The sequence below is a fragment of the Cannabis sativa genome, chromosome 5 (genome assembly GCF_029168945.1).
Source record: "Cannabis sativa cultivar Pink pepper isolate KNU-18-1 chromosome 5, ASM2916894v1, whole genome shotgun sequence".
NCBI lineage: Eukaryota > Viridiplantae > Streptophyta > Magnoliopsida > Rosales > Cannabaceae > Cannabis > Cannabis sativa.
Genome location: NC_083605.1, coordinates 1507820 through 1527268, shown reverse-complemented (window position 1 = coordinate 1527268; position 19449 = coordinate 1507820). Strand labels below are relative to the sequence as shown.

At 33.1% G+C, this 19449-nt stretch overlaps 3 protein-coding genes across 6 annotated transcripts; all 3 read right to left on the bottom strand.

Moving 5' to 3' along the window:
• Positions 1 to 441: 441 nt before the first annotated feature.
• On the bottom strand, positions 442 to 3823 carry LOC115716819 (uncharacterized). The gene is made up of 6 exons (XM_061115193.1): positions 3601 to 3823; positions 3408 to 3513; positions 1944 to 2746; positions 1156 to 1267; positions 917 to 1012; positions 442 to 828 (listed from the first exon to the last, which is right to left on the bottom strand). Exons 1-6 carry the CDS (start codon positions 3657 to 3659, stop codon positions 745 to 747), a joined length of 1260 nt encoding a protein of 419 aa, XP_060971176.1. The 5' UTR covers positions 3660 to 3823; the 3' UTR covers positions 442 to 744.
• A 1025-nt stretch (positions 3824 to 4848) lies between these two features.
• LOC115716818 (autophagy-related protein 13a) lies at positions 4849 to 8246 on the bottom strand. Of its 2 annotated transcripts, none has more exons than XM_030645723.2 (5): positions 8006 to 8246; positions 7779 to 7822; positions 6143 to 7595; positions 5861 to 6036; positions 4849 to 5436 (listed from the first exon to the last, which is right to left on the bottom strand). In XM_030645723.2, exons 3-5 carry the CDS (start codon positions 7523 to 7525, stop codon positions 5118 to 5120), a joined length of 1878 nt encoding a protein of 625 aa, XP_030501583.2. In that variant the 5' UTR covers positions 7526 to 7595; positions 7779 to 7822; positions 8006 to 8246; the 3' UTR covers positions 4849 to 5117. The 2 variants fall into 2 exon arrangements, with proteins under 2 accessions (XP_030501583.2, XP_030501584.2); XM_030645724.2 differs by having other exon boundaries at positions 4849 to 5418; positions 8006 to 8158.
• A 1069-nt stretch (positions 8247 to 9315) lies between these two features.
• Positions 9316 to 13360, bottom strand: LOC115716821 (uncharacterized). 3 transcript variants are annotated; one of them, XM_061115190.1, is made up of 9 exons: positions 13218 to 13360; positions 12130 to 12337; positions 11588 to 11704; positions 11347 to 11496; positions 10946 to 11107; positions 10670 to 10825; positions 10219 to 10316; positions 9702 to 9912; positions 9316 to 9582 (listed from the first exon to the last, which is right to left on the bottom strand). In XM_061115190.1, the coding sequence occupies exons 2-9, from the start codon at positions 12197 to 12199 to the stop codon at positions 9497 to 9499; spliced, it is 1050 nt and encodes a 349-aa protein (XP_060971173.1). In that variant the 5' UTR covers positions 12200 to 12337; positions 13218 to 13360; the 3' UTR covers positions 9316 to 9496. The 3 variants fall into 3 exon arrangements, with proteins under 3 accessions (XP_060971173.1, XP_060971174.1, XP_060971175.1); XM_061115191.1 differs by having other exon boundaries at positions 10946 to 11092; XM_061115192.1 differs by having other exon boundaries at positions 10946 to 11089.
• Positions 13361 to 19449: the final 6089 nt, after the last annotated feature.

Below are 19449 nucleotides of genomic sequence, written 5' to 3'. Positions count from 1 at the left end.
CGAGTGAGTTATTATGTTGGGAATGAGGGTAAGTCCAAACTTGGTAAATTTCTAATTTCCTTGACCTAGGACTATATATATAGCGATCATTAGTTTGGGACCTTCCTTTCTTAGGATGTAGAGAATGGGCTTGGGCCCATCTTCTTCTCTTAAGCCCATGATGGAAAATGTTGAATAGGGGTGAGTAACGATCGTTTGGTCGGTTTTTTTTTTTTAAAAAAAAAGTAAGAATTTCTTATTTCAATTTTCATGATTATAATTTGAAAACTAGCCGAATATTATATAAACGTAAAAAAACTGACCATTTTAATTCACGGTGTGGTCGGTTTAAATTGACCAAACTGAGCTTCATCTTTTTTTTTTAAAAAAAAAATAAGTTTAAATTTGCTATAATTATTTGGAAACTAAAAAAACTAGAGTATTGTATCAAATATCATACAATTTAAGAACAAAAATTTTCTTAGTTAAATAGATAATGTAAATTAAACTTTTATAAATTTACTCAAATTATTTGTGCTACTAGTATGGTAATGAGTTATATTAAGAAACTCGTATTACGTTATGAACAAAAAGAAGACGATACAAAAATAAAGCTACTTTGTCAAATTTCCCGCCTCTAAAAGCTTTGACCGGATCATTTTCGTATTTGTACATACCAAGAGACTCGAACCTCAGGGATCTTGTGAGAGCAAACCACATGTTATTAAACGAGAGCTTAAGCACCGCTACTCGAGCAATGGTACCTTAGAGTTCAAGAAACACACTATTTATTGTCTTGAGCAATTCCATTTCTTCCAATGTAGCAACTCCAGGTTCAACATAGCACAACTGAAAAAAGAAAACAATAATCACATCAACAATAGTCCTAACAAAATATAATAAACCATTCAGAAGTAGTGTCTGATCAATCATAAACCTGATACTGTGGTTTCTTTAGTGTATGAACCCCTCTTTTTATAAGTCTCTGCCATCCAACTTTTCGTTTAAGAGATTTTTCCAAGGCTGCTGTTCTCTGTAATAATGTAGCAGAAGAATCGAAACAAGGTTAAAAACCGCAATGTCAAACACAGGTCGAAAAAACACCTCTTAAATCCATCTATAAAATATTTACAAGTTGACATTTCAAGTTGCATGAATAGGTGACAATGACATTACATGAGCTGGGTCCAAGATCAAGAGATTGTGCTGCTTGACTCCGTTGCGTTGATGTTTGATTTGAATTCCAACAATGGTTCTTGAATGCCCATCATGTTGAAAATACAAGGGCCTGTTCATAAAAATCGTTCTCAAAATGTTAGAACACAATCAAATAATAGCGCGAAATTCAGAAGCTGTGGTTTAAGCTGCTCAAAGAGCTTGACATTCAATGGTGTATGCCTCGATTTTGTACTCAGTTGTTCGAGTGTAAATTGAAGGAAGGTAGGAGGACATCAACATTGTGGATAGCAGCCATTCTTGCTATCTTTTCCGGTGATATGGCTTGAAAGGAACAACAGTAAGAAAGGCTATGAGAGAAGGTTAAATTTCGGGCGATATACTTTCTAGACCTTAGCAATTCCATTACTCGGGGAGTTTACCAAATTTTTTGAATAACTCTAATAAACTAGCTTTCATAGTTCTTTCAAGGACTGAATTGTGCTATATGGCTTGAAAGGAACGGCTGTAAGAAAGGATATGAATGAAGATTAAATTTCGGGTTGCAAATTGGGTAAATGAAAAGTCAAGTGTTTTGAGGGACTATACTTTCTAGACCTTAGTAGAGAATGGTTAAATTGTTTGTTTTTTGGCTTTGGAGATGCTCTGAGATCAATTCTGATCTCTATTCATTTGTATATTTCACATATTAACACAAAGTTGTTTCTTTTAAAAAGAACATAACAATGCAAAATTCAAGAAAACTAATGAAAACACTGACAAACACAATCAAAAAGATAAAGACTTACGCTTTCTCACTAACAATTACACGACCATTACCGGGTTTATTCGAGTCAGAAAAGTAATTCCAGATCCAATCAACAAGAACCTGCTGACCCTCATTTTTATTAGTAATATCACTAGAAGAACAAGACTTCTCCTGCACATTAGAATCTGCTTGAGAAGAAGAACAGTGATTCTTTTTCACTACAAATCTATCCATTGGTCCATAAACTTGAATCCCTCTCCTCTTAACTCCATTACCTTCACTCTTCCCTTCTACCCCGGTACTTGAACCCGGTACACTTAGATAAAGAGACTCAAGCTCCTTAGGACCGAAATCCACAATCATTGCTCTAAGTCCAAAAGATCTTAAAAGGGTAGCACATTCAGTAGTTCCAATCCATTTTTCCAAACCATAAATCTTCCCATTAAAATGTTCTGATCCAGGCTGATCAAAACCCTTTTCCCAAGCAATCTCAAGCCATCTTTGGAGTGATGGGATATCAGGAATGAACCCTTTCCCACCAAACAAAACACCCTTTACTTCTTCTTGTCTTTGATGAAACAAATGAGAACTCAACATCTGAATATTTCGCCACCCGCATCCCCAACCAACATCCTCACACTCAAGGCTCTCAAAATGATCAACATAACCAGATAAAACACTTATAGTATTATCGGATTCTGATTCCAAACACTTTCTCAACAATGCCATTAAACCACCACCTTCAACCTTATGAAATATGCTTCTGGATTGCAAATTAATCAAGCAATTTACCTTTTCATCAAAACCCAGTTCAATTGGAAGGTCACTTATCACTTGGGATTTCTACAAACAGTATCAAAACACAAAAAAATATGACCAACAGAAAGATTGATCTAAAGACATGAAACATAGAAAATAAAAATTCAAGCTTTGATTTTTGAGATTAAAGCTTCTGGATTGAGAATTAATCAAGCAATTGATCAAAACCAATTGAAATGGAAGGTCACTGGTTACTTGGCTATTCTACAAACAGTATCAAAACACAAAATATGAACAACAGAAAGATTGAACTGAAGACATGAAGAAAAAAAATAAAAAATTCAAGCTTTGACTTTTGAGATTAAAGCTTTTGGATTGAAAATTGATCAAGCAATTCACTTTTTCATCAAAACCCAGTTCAAATGGAAGGTCACTGATTCTTGGCATTTCTACAAACAGTATCAAAACACCAAAATATGAACAACAGAAAGATTGAAATAAAGAAATAAAGAATATAAAAATAAAAATTCAAGCTTTGATTTTTATGATTAAAGCTTTAGGATTGAAAATTAATCAAGCAATTCACTTATCAAAACCCAGTTCAATAGGAAGGTCACTGATTACTTGGCATTTCTACAAACAGTATCAAAACAAAAAATAAATAAATATGAACAACTGAAAGATTGAACTGAAGACATGGAAAATATAAAATAAAAAATCAAGCTTTTTGATTTTTTGAGATTACCAGAGGAAGAGGTGAAGGAGGGGCCAAAGCAATTTGTTGGGCCAACTCCAAATCATTTTCCAATCGTTGCTGTTCATGGTCATCAAGAAAATGATTGTTGGCATGCCTGAAAATGCATATGTACAACCACCATTACATGCATAATATATAAAAGGAATTTTACTTTAATATATATAAATATATACATAAATACCGTTCGAGTTCTGAAGATGGAAAACGAAGATGGCAGAAAGGGCATGGGAGGAGATCCATTGCTTCTTCTTTTACAGCTTCATCGCATTTATTGTTATACAATTTCAGTTAAAGATTGAACCTTTTGATTATGATGATGAAGATGAAGATGACTGTTGAGAATCAAATATTCAGACACAGCGCTTCAAAAAAAAAAAAAAAAAAATCGTTTGCTTTAGAAGAAGATATAAAACGACATAATATGATAAAAACGACATAATCCGAGAAAAACGACAAGATCTGATAAAAACGACATGAATCGAGAAAATCGACAATACTTTCTGAAAATGAAATGCTAGAACAGAAAGAACGAACAAACGACAAATATGACATAACGACGACACTAAATTAGTAAAACGACAATAAAAAACAGTAAACGACATGTATATAAGATGGTTTTTTTTTGAGATAATATATAAGATGGTTTGAAAGAAAAGAAAAATGTTGAACTGATGAAGAACAACAAAACGATTACAAATAAGAATGAAACTTTTGGGGTAGGTTAGATCTACAACCGATATGGAAACCAAGCATTTCGCGATTTAAAAATGTAGAATCTCATCTATATACAGATAATGAAGAACTATAAAGCTATGCTATCAAAGTCACTTATTAATTTAGTATAATTTTTCAAACAAATTTTCAAAATTAGCACACTCTTGCAAGATCTCAACCCTTTAAGCCATTGTAGCACGTTGCCCAAAACATAATGGTTAGGTTTGGAAAAATTGTCTTTTTAATTATTAATAAATAATTATACATAAAAAACCAAAAGGTTAAATTGGAGGCGTTTGGTTGGGAGGAATGAAAATATAGTAATAGGAATGGGAATGGGAATGAGAATAGGAATGGAGTGGAATAAAATTTAAAATGGATAAAAAAAATTGATAAAAAATAATTAAATTTTTTTTCTTGTTACATTGGAATGATCATTCCTTCCTTTTTAAAATGGAATAGCCATTCCACCAAAATGGTGGAAAGAGCATTCCATTGGAATGCCATTCCAATACTTTAAAATGCAACCAAACAAAAGAATAGAATGAAAATTATTTCCTTTCTATTCCATTCCATTTCATTACCTCTAACCAAACGCTTAGTGTTTAACTGATACAAATGTATAACTTGATATTAAATTACACTAATAGCAATATTATGATAATTTATAATAGTACTAGGCACCAATAGCAATACACATACATACACATATTCATACATATAATTCTTTTCAACTTATTTTATTTTCTTACAAAAATTTTCACATGAAAGAATAACTCAGTTAAGCATCAAAGTTTAAAAACACATAAAACAAATAAAATGTGGGAGATTACATTAAATGTTTAAATGATAATAACAAATTTACAGTCAAAGATATGTACAAGTCTTAAATTCCTCCCTCCAAAATGGAGTTTTTCTTAGTTTTTGTGTTAGGTAACCAAACCAAATGCAATTTTTCCCATTATCAAAATCACAGGCTTATTATTATGCTTCTTCTTTAGAAACCACCCTAGTTCCACTTTTAGAGAGGAGGAGGTCTTTCATTTCTCTATAACTTCGAAGCTCTTCGAGTGCATCAGCTGCCTTTCGGGGCACAAAGAAGCCTGAAGCAGTAGTGATTCCTCCATCAGGTTCGGCCTTAAAGGAGTTCGTTGAGTAACAGCTCGAATCTTGACGCAGGGGAGGTGCATTCCTAAGCATGTGAACGAGAACACCGACAGCTGCATCGTGTGACTGTGATTTTCGAACCATTGGCAGTGATTGTGAAGCGGGGTCGGAAGGTTTTCTGCCAGGAAGATTTTGACTGCTCAATCGAAAATTACCAATAGGGAGAAATAAACATATAAGATACAAAATAAAGTATGGTCTAAACCGATTTTAAACAACTTAAAATGATTGTCACTGAAACGAAGTCTAGATTTTAGCTTGCTAACATAAAAGTTCATAAGGAATTGTGTCTGAATAATTAAAATGCCACAAAATCATCTAAATATCAAAAGTTCAATTCAGATAGTGGAATAGTACTAAGATATTTTTTTCCCTTGATCAAATATCATCATAGCATTTTGCTTGTTTATTTGTACTAATGCAAAATAACTAAAAAACAGACATGCTTCAATTCCAGATAGCTTATTCAAACACCCAAAGAACCAACCAAGTCTAAAATTGTAACGGCTAATGACTCGATTGATAGCCATAGCCCATAGTAATTCGCAAAATTTAAGTACCTGTGATGAAAATCTGGTAAATCATCGACATCGAAAGGACATGAGAAGCCAATATCATCCATGTCATCCTGAAAAGACAATCTGCCGGAGCCAGGAGAGAACCCAACACGTGGTGAGCCGCTGGAAGATAATGGTCCTGAAAACCGCCCTGAATCATCTCTACTATCTTTTATGGCCTACAAGGAAAATTAATTAAAGTTATCAGCAAAGACAACAATACAACAAATGACTGAAATGCTATAAATGTAGAGAAAAGTGCTAAATTAGAAAGATCATAACTACCTTCGGGCCACTGAAATGGTTTGAATTTCCAGTCGGGGTTTCTCCAGCTCTTGAAGGATCTAATCTCCGTAATGACCTTATCCCAGATGGAGACTCTTGCGATGAATTATCGTTTCTAGTGCTTCTGGGGGATAATGGAGGAAGAGAATTTCTACTTGGATCGGAAAAATTTGAAGAAAGGTATCTAGAACCTCTGGTTGTCATTGTTGATGGAATAGATACAGGGGCGGTTTCTGAATGTCTACGACCTTGCATTGAATTAGGATTATTACCATTGTAGAAGTATGTAGGAGGCGATGGAGATGGAGATGGGGACGACGAAAATGGAGGTGAAAGCTGATACTCATCAAAACTAATTGGCTTTTGATAGCTTAGCAATCGGTTATGAACTCTGTTGGGATACATATCGTTAGGTGATGATGGAAAATCGGATGATGTAGGAGATGGACGATATGCAGGTGGAGATCCGAAAAGTGTTTGGTTTTGAACAAAGGGTCCAGGCCTGTGAAAACCGCTTGTCCAACTGTGTGGGCGTTCAGCTGGTACGGGAGATGAAGATTGAACTCCTCTCAATGGAAAGGAAGTTGCACGAACACCCTTATCCGAAGCAGGGAAAGATCTCATAGGGTCAGTAGCAGGACTGCCAACATAATCTTTAATTATCTTAGGTGGCATTGCTGTTGAAGGCTCAAGATTAAAATCTGATAGGCTTGAATGGTAAGTTACAGACATACAAAGACGACCAGGGAAAGCCTCCACAGGCGTGAAACTATATTCTTCCATGAATTTCTCCTCTGGTCTAGTGAATGGATCCCCAAAAGAAGAAACTTTGTAAATAATATCAAAATTATAAGTATGACTAGAACTAGTTAGCTGTTTAAAGATCTTGTGGGCTGGCAAAAGTCTCATCAACGAACATAGAGCACGAAGAAGTACTATCGATTTCTGATAAGTCTTTTTGTAAGAGACAGAAATTTCACCACTTTGAGGAGCTACCACCCTAGGAGATTCATACTGAACAACCCACCTCTCTATAACCGTCTCAACAGGCGTTCCAACTGTTGAACCGGTGTACAGATTGTCCACAGATGAAGAGTTGAGCCCTTCATGAACAAGTATTATGTCGATTATCATTGGATCCATCACATTTCTATGCCAAAAGTTCAAATTTTCTAATGCTGGAGGGCGATCTCCTAGTATTAAATTGAACCATTTGTCACTCTTTTTCACCCGAGATACCAACGAAAGATCGCCACTATGATCATTTCGACACAAAGAGGGAATCCTAGAGTCCAAAATAATATGCAAACTCTTCAAAAGAAATTGAGAAACAATATGTTCCAATTTCCCCAATTCAGATTGAGGATTACTATGCAAATCCATATTCTTAGAAAGCTAAAACTCCAATCACATCTCCTTCTCCTCTTTCAAACCATCCCAAATTAGAAGCAATCTATTCCCAGAAAAACCATAAAACCAAAAAGCTCAAAGTCAAATTCACAACCTTTAAAAACTAAAAACCCAATTTCACCAAATTAAAATCAACAAAATCCCAGATGAACATATATACACACACACACACGTAAATATTCAAACTCAAAAAAGAAACAATCTTGCACTGAAATCATACAGTTACCTTAATAAAAACTGAAGCTTTATGATCTAACCATGCGAATTGACCTTCAATAAACGAAATCCCACAAAAATCAGTGACACCCAAATCATCAAAACACAAAATAATCATGTGGGCAACAAAGATTCCGCCCCCAAAAACTAGTCGATCATGCGAATGGACCCAATCTAAGTAAAGATTCATTGAATAAAACAAAAAACGTGTAATGATTAGTGAAAGTTAAGACTTACCAAAAGGAAAGAAATAGAGTAAAGGTAGTTAAAGTTGTTGTTGATTCTTCTTCTTCTTCGAATTATCCAAAAAAATTAAGACTTGCGTATAGCACAAAAAGTCCCATTCAAACTGGTTCTTCTTGTCTTTTTATTTTTGTTTTTTTTTTTATTTAAATTTAATTTAATGCAATAAATTTGATTAGTGTTTGGATTATATTTAATTTAATTAATATTAATTATTATAGTTAAGAAGATTGAAGATCCTTTGGGCTTTTGTATTGGGTGTACTTTAAGGTTGGGGATAGTTTAGTGAGTGTTTGGGTGCACGTTTGGGATTCTACACCCCTTTTTCTTTACAAAAGAAATTTGCATTTAGGGTCACTTCTTTTTTTTAGGGACACTTCTTAAAATAATATAAAATAAAATATCTTTAAAAAAATATTTATATGACAAAACGTATTTTATGAAAATACTATAGTGGAAGATTTTAGAAATTTTATTTGGGATATTTCAAAAGGATTTGAGTAATTTGTGGCATAAATATATAAGTTTAATTTCTGGTTGTAAATAAATATTTAAGTTTAATTTTTAGCGGTAATAATACCTAAGTTATATTTCTTGAATTTTGTAGTTACTTAACCAATTGACTAATAGTATTTGAATAATGATTTCAAATATTGAGCTAATTTCTTAATTATAATTTGATTTAATTAGAATAGTAATGTTGGAATTTAGCGGTAATAATACCTAAGTTATATGATAATGTTTGAATTTTTAGCGGAAATAAATTATCATATATAAGATGAATGACCTACTCCTCTTAATATAGTCAATTGGTTTTGAGATAAAACCCACATTCACCTTATCCCGAATTCTAACAAAGTATCAAGCCGATTGTGATCCGTTGTAATCCCAAAGTATCCCCAGTCCAAAAAGACGAGCCAAACTTAAAAACTTCGTTGTCTCCCCTTTAACCTCAATTTAAAATGTTTTCAATTAATGTGTGTCAATTTTCAGTGTTAAGGTTTTCAACCTGTTTCAATATCCACATATTTCTCAACATGTACACCCACAAATTTTGCAATTTGGCCTTGTAGGAATTCTTCAAATGTCACGTTTCGACCTTATAGTTTCTTAAAGGTCGTTTATTGTACCCACACTTTCTAAGCTCAAACGTGAGAAGAATGTATTAGAGTTAGTCCCACATTGCTAAAATGTGAAAATAAATTGTATAAATGACCTACTCCTCTCATAACCAATTAATTTTGAGATAGAACCTATTCACCTTATCCGAAATTCTAATAAATACTATTCTAATCTTCATGATAGTATGAAAATTGTCATATTTTATATAAATAAGAAGATTTTAACTAGAAAAACACAATTTGCATCCAAAAAAAATGTTATGCTACAGGCCAGAGTTCTTACAACATGTCAAAATTCTGGTTTAGACTTAAGACCACAAAAATCAATGAATTCTTGACGAGTCTCTCCACACGAGGAAAGAACTCAGTAAGGCCGGAACTTCCTCGCTGCTCTGAGCTGCTGTATTTTCTTTTTGTCCTGCTCAAATTTGCTTTGGAGCAACATAATCTCTGAAACAAATCAAAGATTTTTGTTTCAGTTGGCGCATCATTTTAACCAACGATTTCGGATAATAACTATAGATTTTGAACATTTCTTTAAAAGTTTATAGTTGTAGGAGTCAACATACCATTCCTCTGGGATTCTTTTCTTTGGAAGCGGTAGAAGTCAAGACCAACTTCATTGGTTTTCTTCTTGGCCAACTTGTTATCTGCAACAGCTTGGGCAACAGAACCGACAGTGATTCCACTTTCAGCATCGGTTGTCTTTTTTCTTCCTTTATGATGGGTAACAACTGTCCATCCCCCTTCGGCAACACGAGCTTCTCTTGCTTTTCTTTCCTGCATATTCCAGAGCCATGAAACATAAGAATTATAATTTCACATCTAATGTTCTTTCCTAAATATGATTTATTTAATAAACTTTTTTCAAATACACTTATCTTCCTGCCAAACCCTACAACCCCGAGTTTTTCAAATTGATACGAATTATGGAAACATCATTATGAGAATGAAACATGCAATTATCATCAATGTTTGCATATATAAGAAATTATGGTGCATGTTGATTATGACATTGCTTAAAAGAAAATGGTTGAAAAGAGTAAGAGAAACTGAATGTGACTCAAAAGTCTTTGAAAGATATACCTCTTCTAATTTTGCTTCGTGAACAGTTATGAACTCATCTATTCTCTCTTGAAGTATGGTCAACCCTGGTCGACTTTCGTGATACCTTGTAATCCATTCTGCATTTATGAAATTCTTATAAGTGAGCAAAATATTCAAGTGTTCCCCATCAATAAAAAGACGGAAAATATTATGGTGTACAGAAGACGGTTTGAACAAAGCAGATTTCCCACCAAACTACATAAAGAAGGCATATCTACACATCTTAGCAGAAACGTTTATTTTAATCAGGCTATGAGAGATGGCCTAATTGCACAAAAATCAGATTCCGTTGACGACAAACGTTATATTACTTGCTTTTTTCTAAATAAAATGCATATATTTCTACACTGCAAGTGGAGTGTGTTTGTTAGTACAGATTATAAGTACTACTGCACATCAAAAACAAGTCTTTCAAATTGAGAATGCATACTTTTCATTCCTTTGGAACAGTCTTCATCCCCCGAAGAGATAAGATAAACATCATCTTCATTAATCACTTCTTCCTTTTCTAGTGACTTCAACTCTTTTAATGAATCATGATCCTTCTTCAGTTTCTTTTTGTTTTTCTTTGCTTCCTTTGACTTGCCTACAATGACAGTTTTGTTTAGTAATCCCTCTATGTTGAATGATAACATAAAAAGAGTATTTGTTGTCTCTAGAATGCAAATTATTCAAAACTAGTAAATGTTCAAAACCGACTAAATACCTTTCTTCCTTATCAAAATGGGTTCATCTGTTGAAGGGGCATGGAAAACCTCATTCTGAGTATCTTCTATTTGATCTTCTGCGGAGTCATCTTCCTTCGAAGAATTTTGATATTTTTTCTTCTTCAAAGATTTCTTTGATCTACCTACTAGAGAAGAAATACCTAATCAAAAGACAATTTTAGGTGAGGTACAATCAAAATGGTGTTGGTTTTAATGACACTTTCCTTAGTGCGAACAAGGTGCTTTGGGTTGTGACTTATTAAATTTCTTAAAAGAACAATATTCTAATCTTGACACTTCAGATTTTACTACCCTTCTACAGGGAAAAACCAAAGAATATCCTAGCCTACATAAAATTCAGGGTTCTAGGAAAATAAACAAATGTACGAGTTGGGTGTACCGTGTTGTTCGTTTGAACCATCAGCAGTCTCAGAATCAATTTGGTCTGTTTTTTCAATCAAAGCATTGTTGTTCTCTGTATTCTTCAATTTTCCCTTCCTTGGTGATTTCTCCCCTTTCTTCTTTTTCTCTTTTCTTATTGAAATATCGTCTGAAGCAATTTAGAGACAATGGTTATAAGTTATCAACCACAAAGGCAATTAAAAAATAATTTAACGAGTAAGAAAAAAACACAAATTTACCATCAAAAGGAACTTGAACATATTTGCCAACACCCACATTATGTTCCTTCTTCCTTTTTCTCTTCTCCAAATGTCGGTTCGCTTTAGGTTCGACATCCTTTTCATTTAATTTTCTATCTAGACATAAGCCAAATAAGAGTTAGAAGGTTGACACCCTTTACTGAATTCATACAAAAGATATCATTCTTGATTGATCCTTCGTTGCTTTAAACATTTGGTTTGAAAAAGCTAAACAAATTTGGTTAATTAACTCTCATATTCAAAATTTTACTAAATAAGTTTGTAAATCCTATTTGCTAAAAACCCTAGAAATCTGGTGTACTGCAGAACAAAAAATCTATGCTCTCAAGCAACAAAGGACAGAACCCAAACTAGAAAAATGCAATTTAAAAGCATATACTAAACCATGGCTGTGACTTGTTAAATTCAATAACCATGTGTCTTCCCAATAAGACCCAAAAACAATTTTGAAGAACTAATATGATACATACAAACACCAAATAAAAATATAACAAAAAAAGTCATAAGTTAAGCAGACAAACCTTCTTGGGAAAGCTCAATAAGCTTGTTATTTTTCCTCTTCTTCTTCTTCTGAAAATCATTGGTTCCCATCTCTATATTTTTCAACGACACACAGCAGCCCTAACTGGGACAGAGTGGAATAACCTTACCGGGTTCTTGGGAAGACGAAGTGAGAGCCTGTAGTCCACTTGTTAGTGATGCAGAAGTTCCTCTTTATTCTGCATGTATCTACATATATCACTACTATAAGTGAAACAAACACTAAAGCAGTTTCCAAAATGATAAGCTATAATAACCATCAACAAAACCAGAGCAAAATTAAAGTACTTCTCGACCAGAAAAAATAACCTTACTCAGATTATATATAAACATACATGTGATCCATTAGTGTTACAGAATGCTAACAAAAAAAGTATGCTATTGTAGTGAATATGCATAAAAAAAGACAACCAGAAATAAAGAAGGAGCACAATAACCCAACAAAGTTTGTCATTGTTCCATACAATATAAAAACAAGCTTGCTTTAATGGTTGAGCTTTCAGTATTAAACACTAGATTTTAATAGTATGAAAACTTTGAATAGGCCAGAGTATGAAAATTCATGGACCACACCATAACTACAAACACTTTTATAATTAATTAACTTCTTATAATTTTTTAAACATAACAACAAAAATTTTGCTTGCAGCTTCAACTTTCTCATCACTATCCAACAATGGTGTCATAAAATGAAATGAGCAAATCTTCCTCGTCAGTCTATTCTCAGGTCAGTTGCCAAATGGTACCCAAAATATGTACCAAGTTTCAATTTTCAAAGTTTTAAATTGCATATATACTTTTCTCTAACCCCTAATTCTCTCAGTAACAATGATAAAGCTCTATATTTTCGGATTAACTTCAGCAACAAAACTATTCATAATTTCTTAAAAAAGCAAAATTAATGAAATGAAGTTGTAGCAAATCGATGGCATAGTAAGCAATTTACGAGGTATTGTATTGTATCAATAACAAACGATATCACAAAGAAAAGCAATACAAAGGAAAATTACAGAAATTACGCCTAAAAAGAAAATTCAGGAAAGAACTACATATCACACATGTACCGTACCATAGAGAGAGAGAGAGAGAGAGAGAGAGAGAGAGTGGTGAGTGAGGATCCCGGAGAGAGAAGATAGGCGGCGGTAGGTGGCGGAGGGGGTAGGGTTCCGTTGGGGTAGTGAGAAAGAGAGATATTATGTTTGGTTTGGGTGAATCGACAGAGAAGGAGACAAAGGCAACAGGGTTTTGGGTTTTGGGCCTTTTTCCATTTGGGCTCAATTCTATTTGGGCTTGGGCTTGTGCTTGGGTTAGAATTTAGGGATTATTTCGTATGTACCAAAAAATGGGCAAAAAGTGTATATTTTCATGGATTTTAAGTTTTCTTTTTTAACATTTGTACGGATTTTCAGTTTTTCTTTTTAAAAAAATACAGAATGTTGTGTTTCGTTGTTTTTACTTTGCAGCTATGAAAAAACAAGGTGAAAGGATTGTTTTTTTATGAAAGACAAAAAGTGAAAAACTTTTAAAATGTAAACATGTAGAAAGAAAAAATCCAATTTTAAGTGCATATATTTTCCTTAAATTTATTTTGGATTTTTGTTATGAGAATACTAACCCTATATTTTTATTCAAATAAGCTATTGACATCCTATAAGATTGTTTTTATTATTATTATTATTATTATATTTGTTTTCATCTTTCAAAGGCATGTCAGATGTGTAAAATTGCCATTAATTAAATCCTATAAGTACCACAATTTTGGCTTGCTTATAAGCTATGGAGTCAGCAGTTGCTTGTGGTACTTTATTAATATTTAACTTTGTTAATGATGGTGTTTTACAAAATCCCAGTTTTGCCACTCACAAAAAAAAAAATATAGTAACAAATCAATTCTAGAATATATAAATCATCATTACACAAATCAAAGCAAACTATGATACAAAATTAAGAACCCCAAGTGATGCATTTATTTATGTATGACTAGTACTTACTAACATCATCAAACAACATCAAATTTTGTTAAAGAAAGAAACAAGTAACAAAGAAAGAAAGATACCAAGATTCATTTAACAATTACAAATGATAATAAAGTGGAATGTAAACACCCAATTCATGATGGTAACGATAGGCCGATGTGATGATGGTTCGTCGGGAAAGATCGAAACAGAACACAACAACATCTCCAACGGTAAGCCTACGACGAAATACAAACTCCAACCAATGATTAGATGCAATCAAAACTTCCATTGCATCACCTCTCAAACCCAAACTTGTATGTAATACCAAATATCGAACGTGTTGGTCTCTCAAAACAACCAAAAAATTACCATAATACAAATTAGGAATATCCATTCCTTCTCCTGATGCCATAATCACTTGAAATATCTCTTTAGGCATAATAATTTGATGACCAACAACATTAGACACATCTTCAAGACTCAATCTTTTCACACACAAAATTGGTTGTGGCCCTTGTTGTCGTTGTGGTTGTTGATTACGCTCTTGTTGTGCTTCTTCTTGGGGTAACAAAGGAATGAAAGTCTCTTTATTTTGGGGGTTTAATCGGATTAAGTTGGCATTGAATATGATGTTTGGAGAAGTAACTTGATGAACAAATGTCAAGAGAAGAACGTCTCCAACTCTGATCCCGCGATCTCTTACGAAGGAGTCCCATTCGGGTCCTGCAATGTGGACAATGCCGTTGCCAAAGAACACAGGCCTCACCATTCGGGTGATGTTTCCAAACTCTGTGTCGTTGATGTAAAGATTACTACTTTGGAGAATTGGGAGTGCTTCAATGGTGGTTGATAGTGGATTTGGGATTACCAATCTGGTGATGTCTTTGACAAGAGTTCCAAACAGTGAATTTTCTTGATCCATTCTTCAAAATGAGATGAAAACAGAACAAGAAAAACAGAGAGAACAGAGAGAGAAAGTAAGAGTAGAGAGTGGTGTTGTGTTTAATTTTAATGTATGGTATAGGTATATATATATATATATATATATATATATATATATAGTAGTTGGGTTGTGTTTGGAAATGATGTTATTAACGAAGTAAAACCAGTCCGTACTACAAAACCGTTATGTTAGTTATTTATACAATCAGTTATTTGTTCAAAAGAGATATAAACTATACAGTTAATTATTATCCAGTATTTTTGAAATTGAGATAAAAAAAGAGGGAGAAAAATGGTTAGAGTGTGAGAAGAAGCATGAGTTAAGAATATTGGGAATTTGGAGAGATGAGCCTTTCAAAAACTCAATATTGACACTTGTCACTGTTTTTTTTAAGAATAAAGATCAGTCGAGGAATTCTGAGTTTATTTTGTAAAATAATTTATAGAATATTCCATCATGAGATGAGCTTAAACAATAGGTTTGGGATTGGTTGGTGTTGGAGGAATTGAACTACCATTGTATGGCCAAACTTGATACACATTTAATTATATGATCATTAATATGCCTTTAAAATCCAATACTAAAATCCAAGCTAACGTTGTATGGTATAGAAAAAATAACATCTAAAATTTCCGTTAATTAACTAACTTAACTGCCGTTAAATCATTTCGGTAATGTCATGAACAAAACTTGGCGCCAAAACAATCAAATCTCTCTCTCTCTCTTTACATTTCTCTGTTTTTCTTGTTCTGTTTTTTTTTTCCTCAATTTGAAGAATGAATCAACACAATTCACTGTTTGGAACTCTAGTCAAAGACAATATAGTCTTAGATTGCAATAGTTTAAAAATTAAGAACCCCAACATTTATTTATGTATGACTAATACTTACTAACATCATCAAACAACATCAAATTTTGTTAAAGAAAGAAACAAGTAACAAAAAATGAAAAAGAAAGATTCCAAGATTCATTTAACAATTTACGTGCGATAATAAATTGGATTGTAAACACCAAATTCATGACGGTAACGAAAGGCCGATGTGATGATAGTTCGTCGGGAAAGATCGAAACAGAACACAACGACATCTCCGACGCTAAGCCTACGACGATTCGCATACTCAAACCAATGATTAGATGAAATCAAAACAACTTCCATTGCATCAACTCTCAAACCCAAATTTGTCTCAAACCCCAAAAATGGAATGTGTTGGTCTTTCAATTCAACCACAAAATTACCATATTGCAAATTAGCAAGTTCCCTTCCTCCTCCTGATGCTATAAACACTTCGAATATCTCTTTAGGCATAAAAATTTGATGACCAACAACATTAGACACATCTTCAAGACTCAATCTTTTCACACACAAAATTGGTTGTGGCCCTTGTTGTCGTTGTGGTTGTCGATTACGCTCTTGTTGTGCTTCTTCTTGGGGTAACAAAGGAATGAAAGTCTCATTATTTTGGGGGTTTAATCGGATTAAGTTGGCAGTGAATATGATGTTTGGAGAAGTAACTTGATGAACAAATGTCAAGAGAAGAACGTCTCCAACTCTGATCCCGCGATCTCTTACGAAGGAGTCCCATTCGGGTCCTGCAATGTGGACAATGCCGTTGCCTAAGAACACAGGCCTAACCCTTCGGGTGTTGTTGTCTCCAAACTCTTTGTCGTTGATGTAAAGATTACTACTTTGGAACATTGGAAGTGCTTCAATGGTGGTTGATAGTGGATTTGGGATTACCAACTTGGTGATGTCTTTGACAAGAGTTCCAAACAGTGAATTTTCTTGATCCATTTTTCAAATTGAGATGAAAACAGGAAAAACAGAGAGAGGGAGAGAAGAGAGTGGTGTTTAATTTTAATGTATGGTATGGTATATATATAAATAGTAGTTGGTTAGTGTTTGATATTAACAGATTTTGGCGCCAAAATCTGGTTATGATGTTATTACCGAACCGAACTCATACTACAAAAGTGTTGTGTTAGTTATTTATACAAGAGTGTATATTTATGGAAAATTCTACAATGCACTCCCTTAAAATGGACATATTGATGCACCCCTATCTGTTTTAGCATCCGAAATAATTTTTTAGTCAAATTTTTTCTCATGGTCATATACGTTATAGTTATTTAAGAAATCCTGCAAAATTTAAAAAAATTCGAAAAAGTTTAACACGCGAAAAATTACGTTCAAACAATGTGTTGTACTCGTGACTATTTTATTTTACACGCGTGTAAATTAGACTGTTTGACCATTATTTTCTATACTATAAATTATTCCGAATTTCTCAAAATTTTGTAGGATATCTTAAATAGATATAACGTACATAAATATGAAAAAAAATTAGACTAAAAAATTTTTCTAGATGTCGAAACAAGTTAAGGGTGCATCAATACATCCCTTTCAAGGGGTGCATTGTAGAATCACCCTATATTTATTTAACTATATAATTAGTTGAATTAATTAATATGGTTAGGCTCCAGTATTCTTGAAATTGAGAAAGAAAAAGAGGGAGAAAAATGAAAGTGGTGCTTAATATATCTTAATATTTTAAAAAAATATTTTTTATTCCGAACTTTGATATTTTATAAAATATACTCGTAAATTTTATAGGTCGTTAAAAATTTTCTCTAACTATTGAGATTGTTAGATTTAAGAATTTTTGTCTAGTTTCATTCAATTTTGCTAACACGGTAATTGTCCATATACTAAATCGGGTCCCTCGAATTTTGATATTTATAAAATCATGTCCTTGAATTTTATTGTGTCTCTTAAATTTTCATCCACGACATACTTTCTTTAGTAAAATTAGATAAAAGTCCTTAAATCTAATAATCTTAATAGTTCGAAAAGAATTTTTAATGACTTGAAAAGTTCAAGAGACATGATTTGATACATGTTAAAATTTAGAGAGTAAAAATATAAATTATCCTATTAAAAATTGTGTATGGGGTGATATTTTTATTAACAAGTATACCCTTATTAAGAAACTATTATTTTTTTTGTTTTATTTTTCAAGTTTTTATGCTTTATTGTAGTTGTCAATAGAGTTATTTGAAATTATGAATCTTATTATAATTAGTTGTGCATTTCTGTCTCATCATGAATTGGAATTTGCTTCCTTTACATCATTCTATTGTTTATTTTTAATACATATCGTAGGAAGGTACAATTTTTGGACTTGAGTTTGGATGAGCTCTGCACAAGTGATAGGATAAAGAGTCTTCTTCGAAACATAACAAATCTCCAATTACAGTATCTTGTAAATTCATTCAATAGCTATATCAAAACTTATTACAAAAGAGTATTTATATTGTTGCAAAACTGAAGAAAATAAAAAGAATTACATCCTAACAAATTTTTAATGACTCAACAACTTGTTTCTCAACGTCTCTCGAGCATCACGAAATCCTCCAACCACTTTGATTTGGCTCGAGCCCTCTTCTTGTGAGTTGGGATTTCCTATTCAACTTCAACCTTGTTCTTTTCCATTTTATCTTCGTTAATCTCAACTGGAGTCAATGTTTCCTCATCACCATTTTAGACTGAGTTGTTTAGCCACTCTCTTACCTTTTGGCCCACTTTTACAGGGTCCAAAGGTATTGGGCTTTGCTAACAATAGGCCTAACCTGCTTCGGTCTAGGACCGTGCATAGCAATGTGTGTTGGAAATTATTTTACCAGGATCTTAGATCTACTCACAAGTATGTTGATTAACACCCTAAATATGAACTTTCTAAAACGATGAAATAAACACATATAAAGTTTAGGAAACCTTACATTGGGTGCAGCGGAATAATATGACTCCTTCCGTTCAGATATCTAGCCCTTGATTCCTTTCTGTAGCAGAGCATTATCAATATCTGAACCTGGATCTCTTTTTCTGAATCTTTGATGCTGAAACCTCCTTCTTCTTTGAAAGTCTTTCTTCACGATCTTCCTCACTATGATTGAGGTATCATTTGCTGTGTGTGGGCACTACTCATACACTAAGAATTTCGAAATTCAAGAGGGAAGAGAAAGAAGAAGTGGCAGCTAAAGATAGGGAGAGAGAAAGGCTCAGGTTTTTCTCTGAAGGAAAAATAGAAAATTTAAGTGTAATTTTCCTGAAGCCTTCACTATCTATTTATAGCATTCCACTAGGGTTAGATTTGAATTATTTGGCATTAAAATAATGAAAATATCAGTTTAAATTTCCTACAAAAGTGGCTGGCCCTATACTAGTGGATTTGGGCCTCACTTTTGCAATTTTGCAGTTTTACTTTTTCTGCATCTGATTTTCTCAAAAACGCCAATTTTCTAATTCAACCATTTAAATGCCAATTCTAACTATTTAATAACTATAAATAATTATTAAATAATATTGTCATTTATCATATTTATTAATTGAACCATACAAAGTA

Excerpts from the sequence above, each read along its gene's own strand:
- LOC115716819 (XM_061115193.1), bottom strand. The coding sequence starts at position 3,659 with ATGGATCTCCTCCCATGCCCTTTCTGCCATCTTCGTTTTCCATCTTCA. Across the intron at positions 3,514-3,600 it reads CCATCTTCAGAACTCGAACG|GCATGCCAACAATCATTTTC; the intron begins GTATTTATGTAT and ends ATGCATTTTCAG. Across the intron at positions 1,013-1,155 it reads TGATCTTGGACCCAGCTCAT|AGAACAGCAGCCTTGGAAAA; the intron begins GTAATGTCATTG and ends ACATTATTACAG.
- LOC115716818 (XM_030645723.2), bottom strand. The coding sequence starts at position 7,525 with ATGGATTTGCATAGTAATCCTCAATCTGAATTGGGGAAATTGGAACAT. Across the intron at positions 6,037-6,142 it reads ACCATTTCAGTGGCCCGAAG|GCCATAAAAGATAGTAGAGA; the intron begins GTAGTTATGATC and ends TTTTCCTTGTAG. Across the intron at positions 5,437-5,860 it reads TTACCAGATTTTCATCACAG|TCAAAATCTTCCTGGCAGAA; the intron begins GTACTTAAATTT and ends TCGATTGAGCAG.
- LOC115716821 (XM_061115190.1), bottom strand. The coding sequence starts at position 12,199 with ATGGGAACCAATGATTTTCAGAAGAAGAAGAAGAGGAAAAATAACAAG. Across the intron at positions 11,497-11,587 it reads TGTTCAAGTTCCTTTTGATG|ACGATATTTCAATAAGAAAA; the intron begins GTAAATTTGTGT and ends AAATTGCTTCAG. Across the intron at positions 11,108-11,346 it reads TGGTTCAAACGAACAACACG|GTATTTCTTCTCTAGTAGGT; the intron begins GTACACCCAACT and ends TCTTTTGATTAG.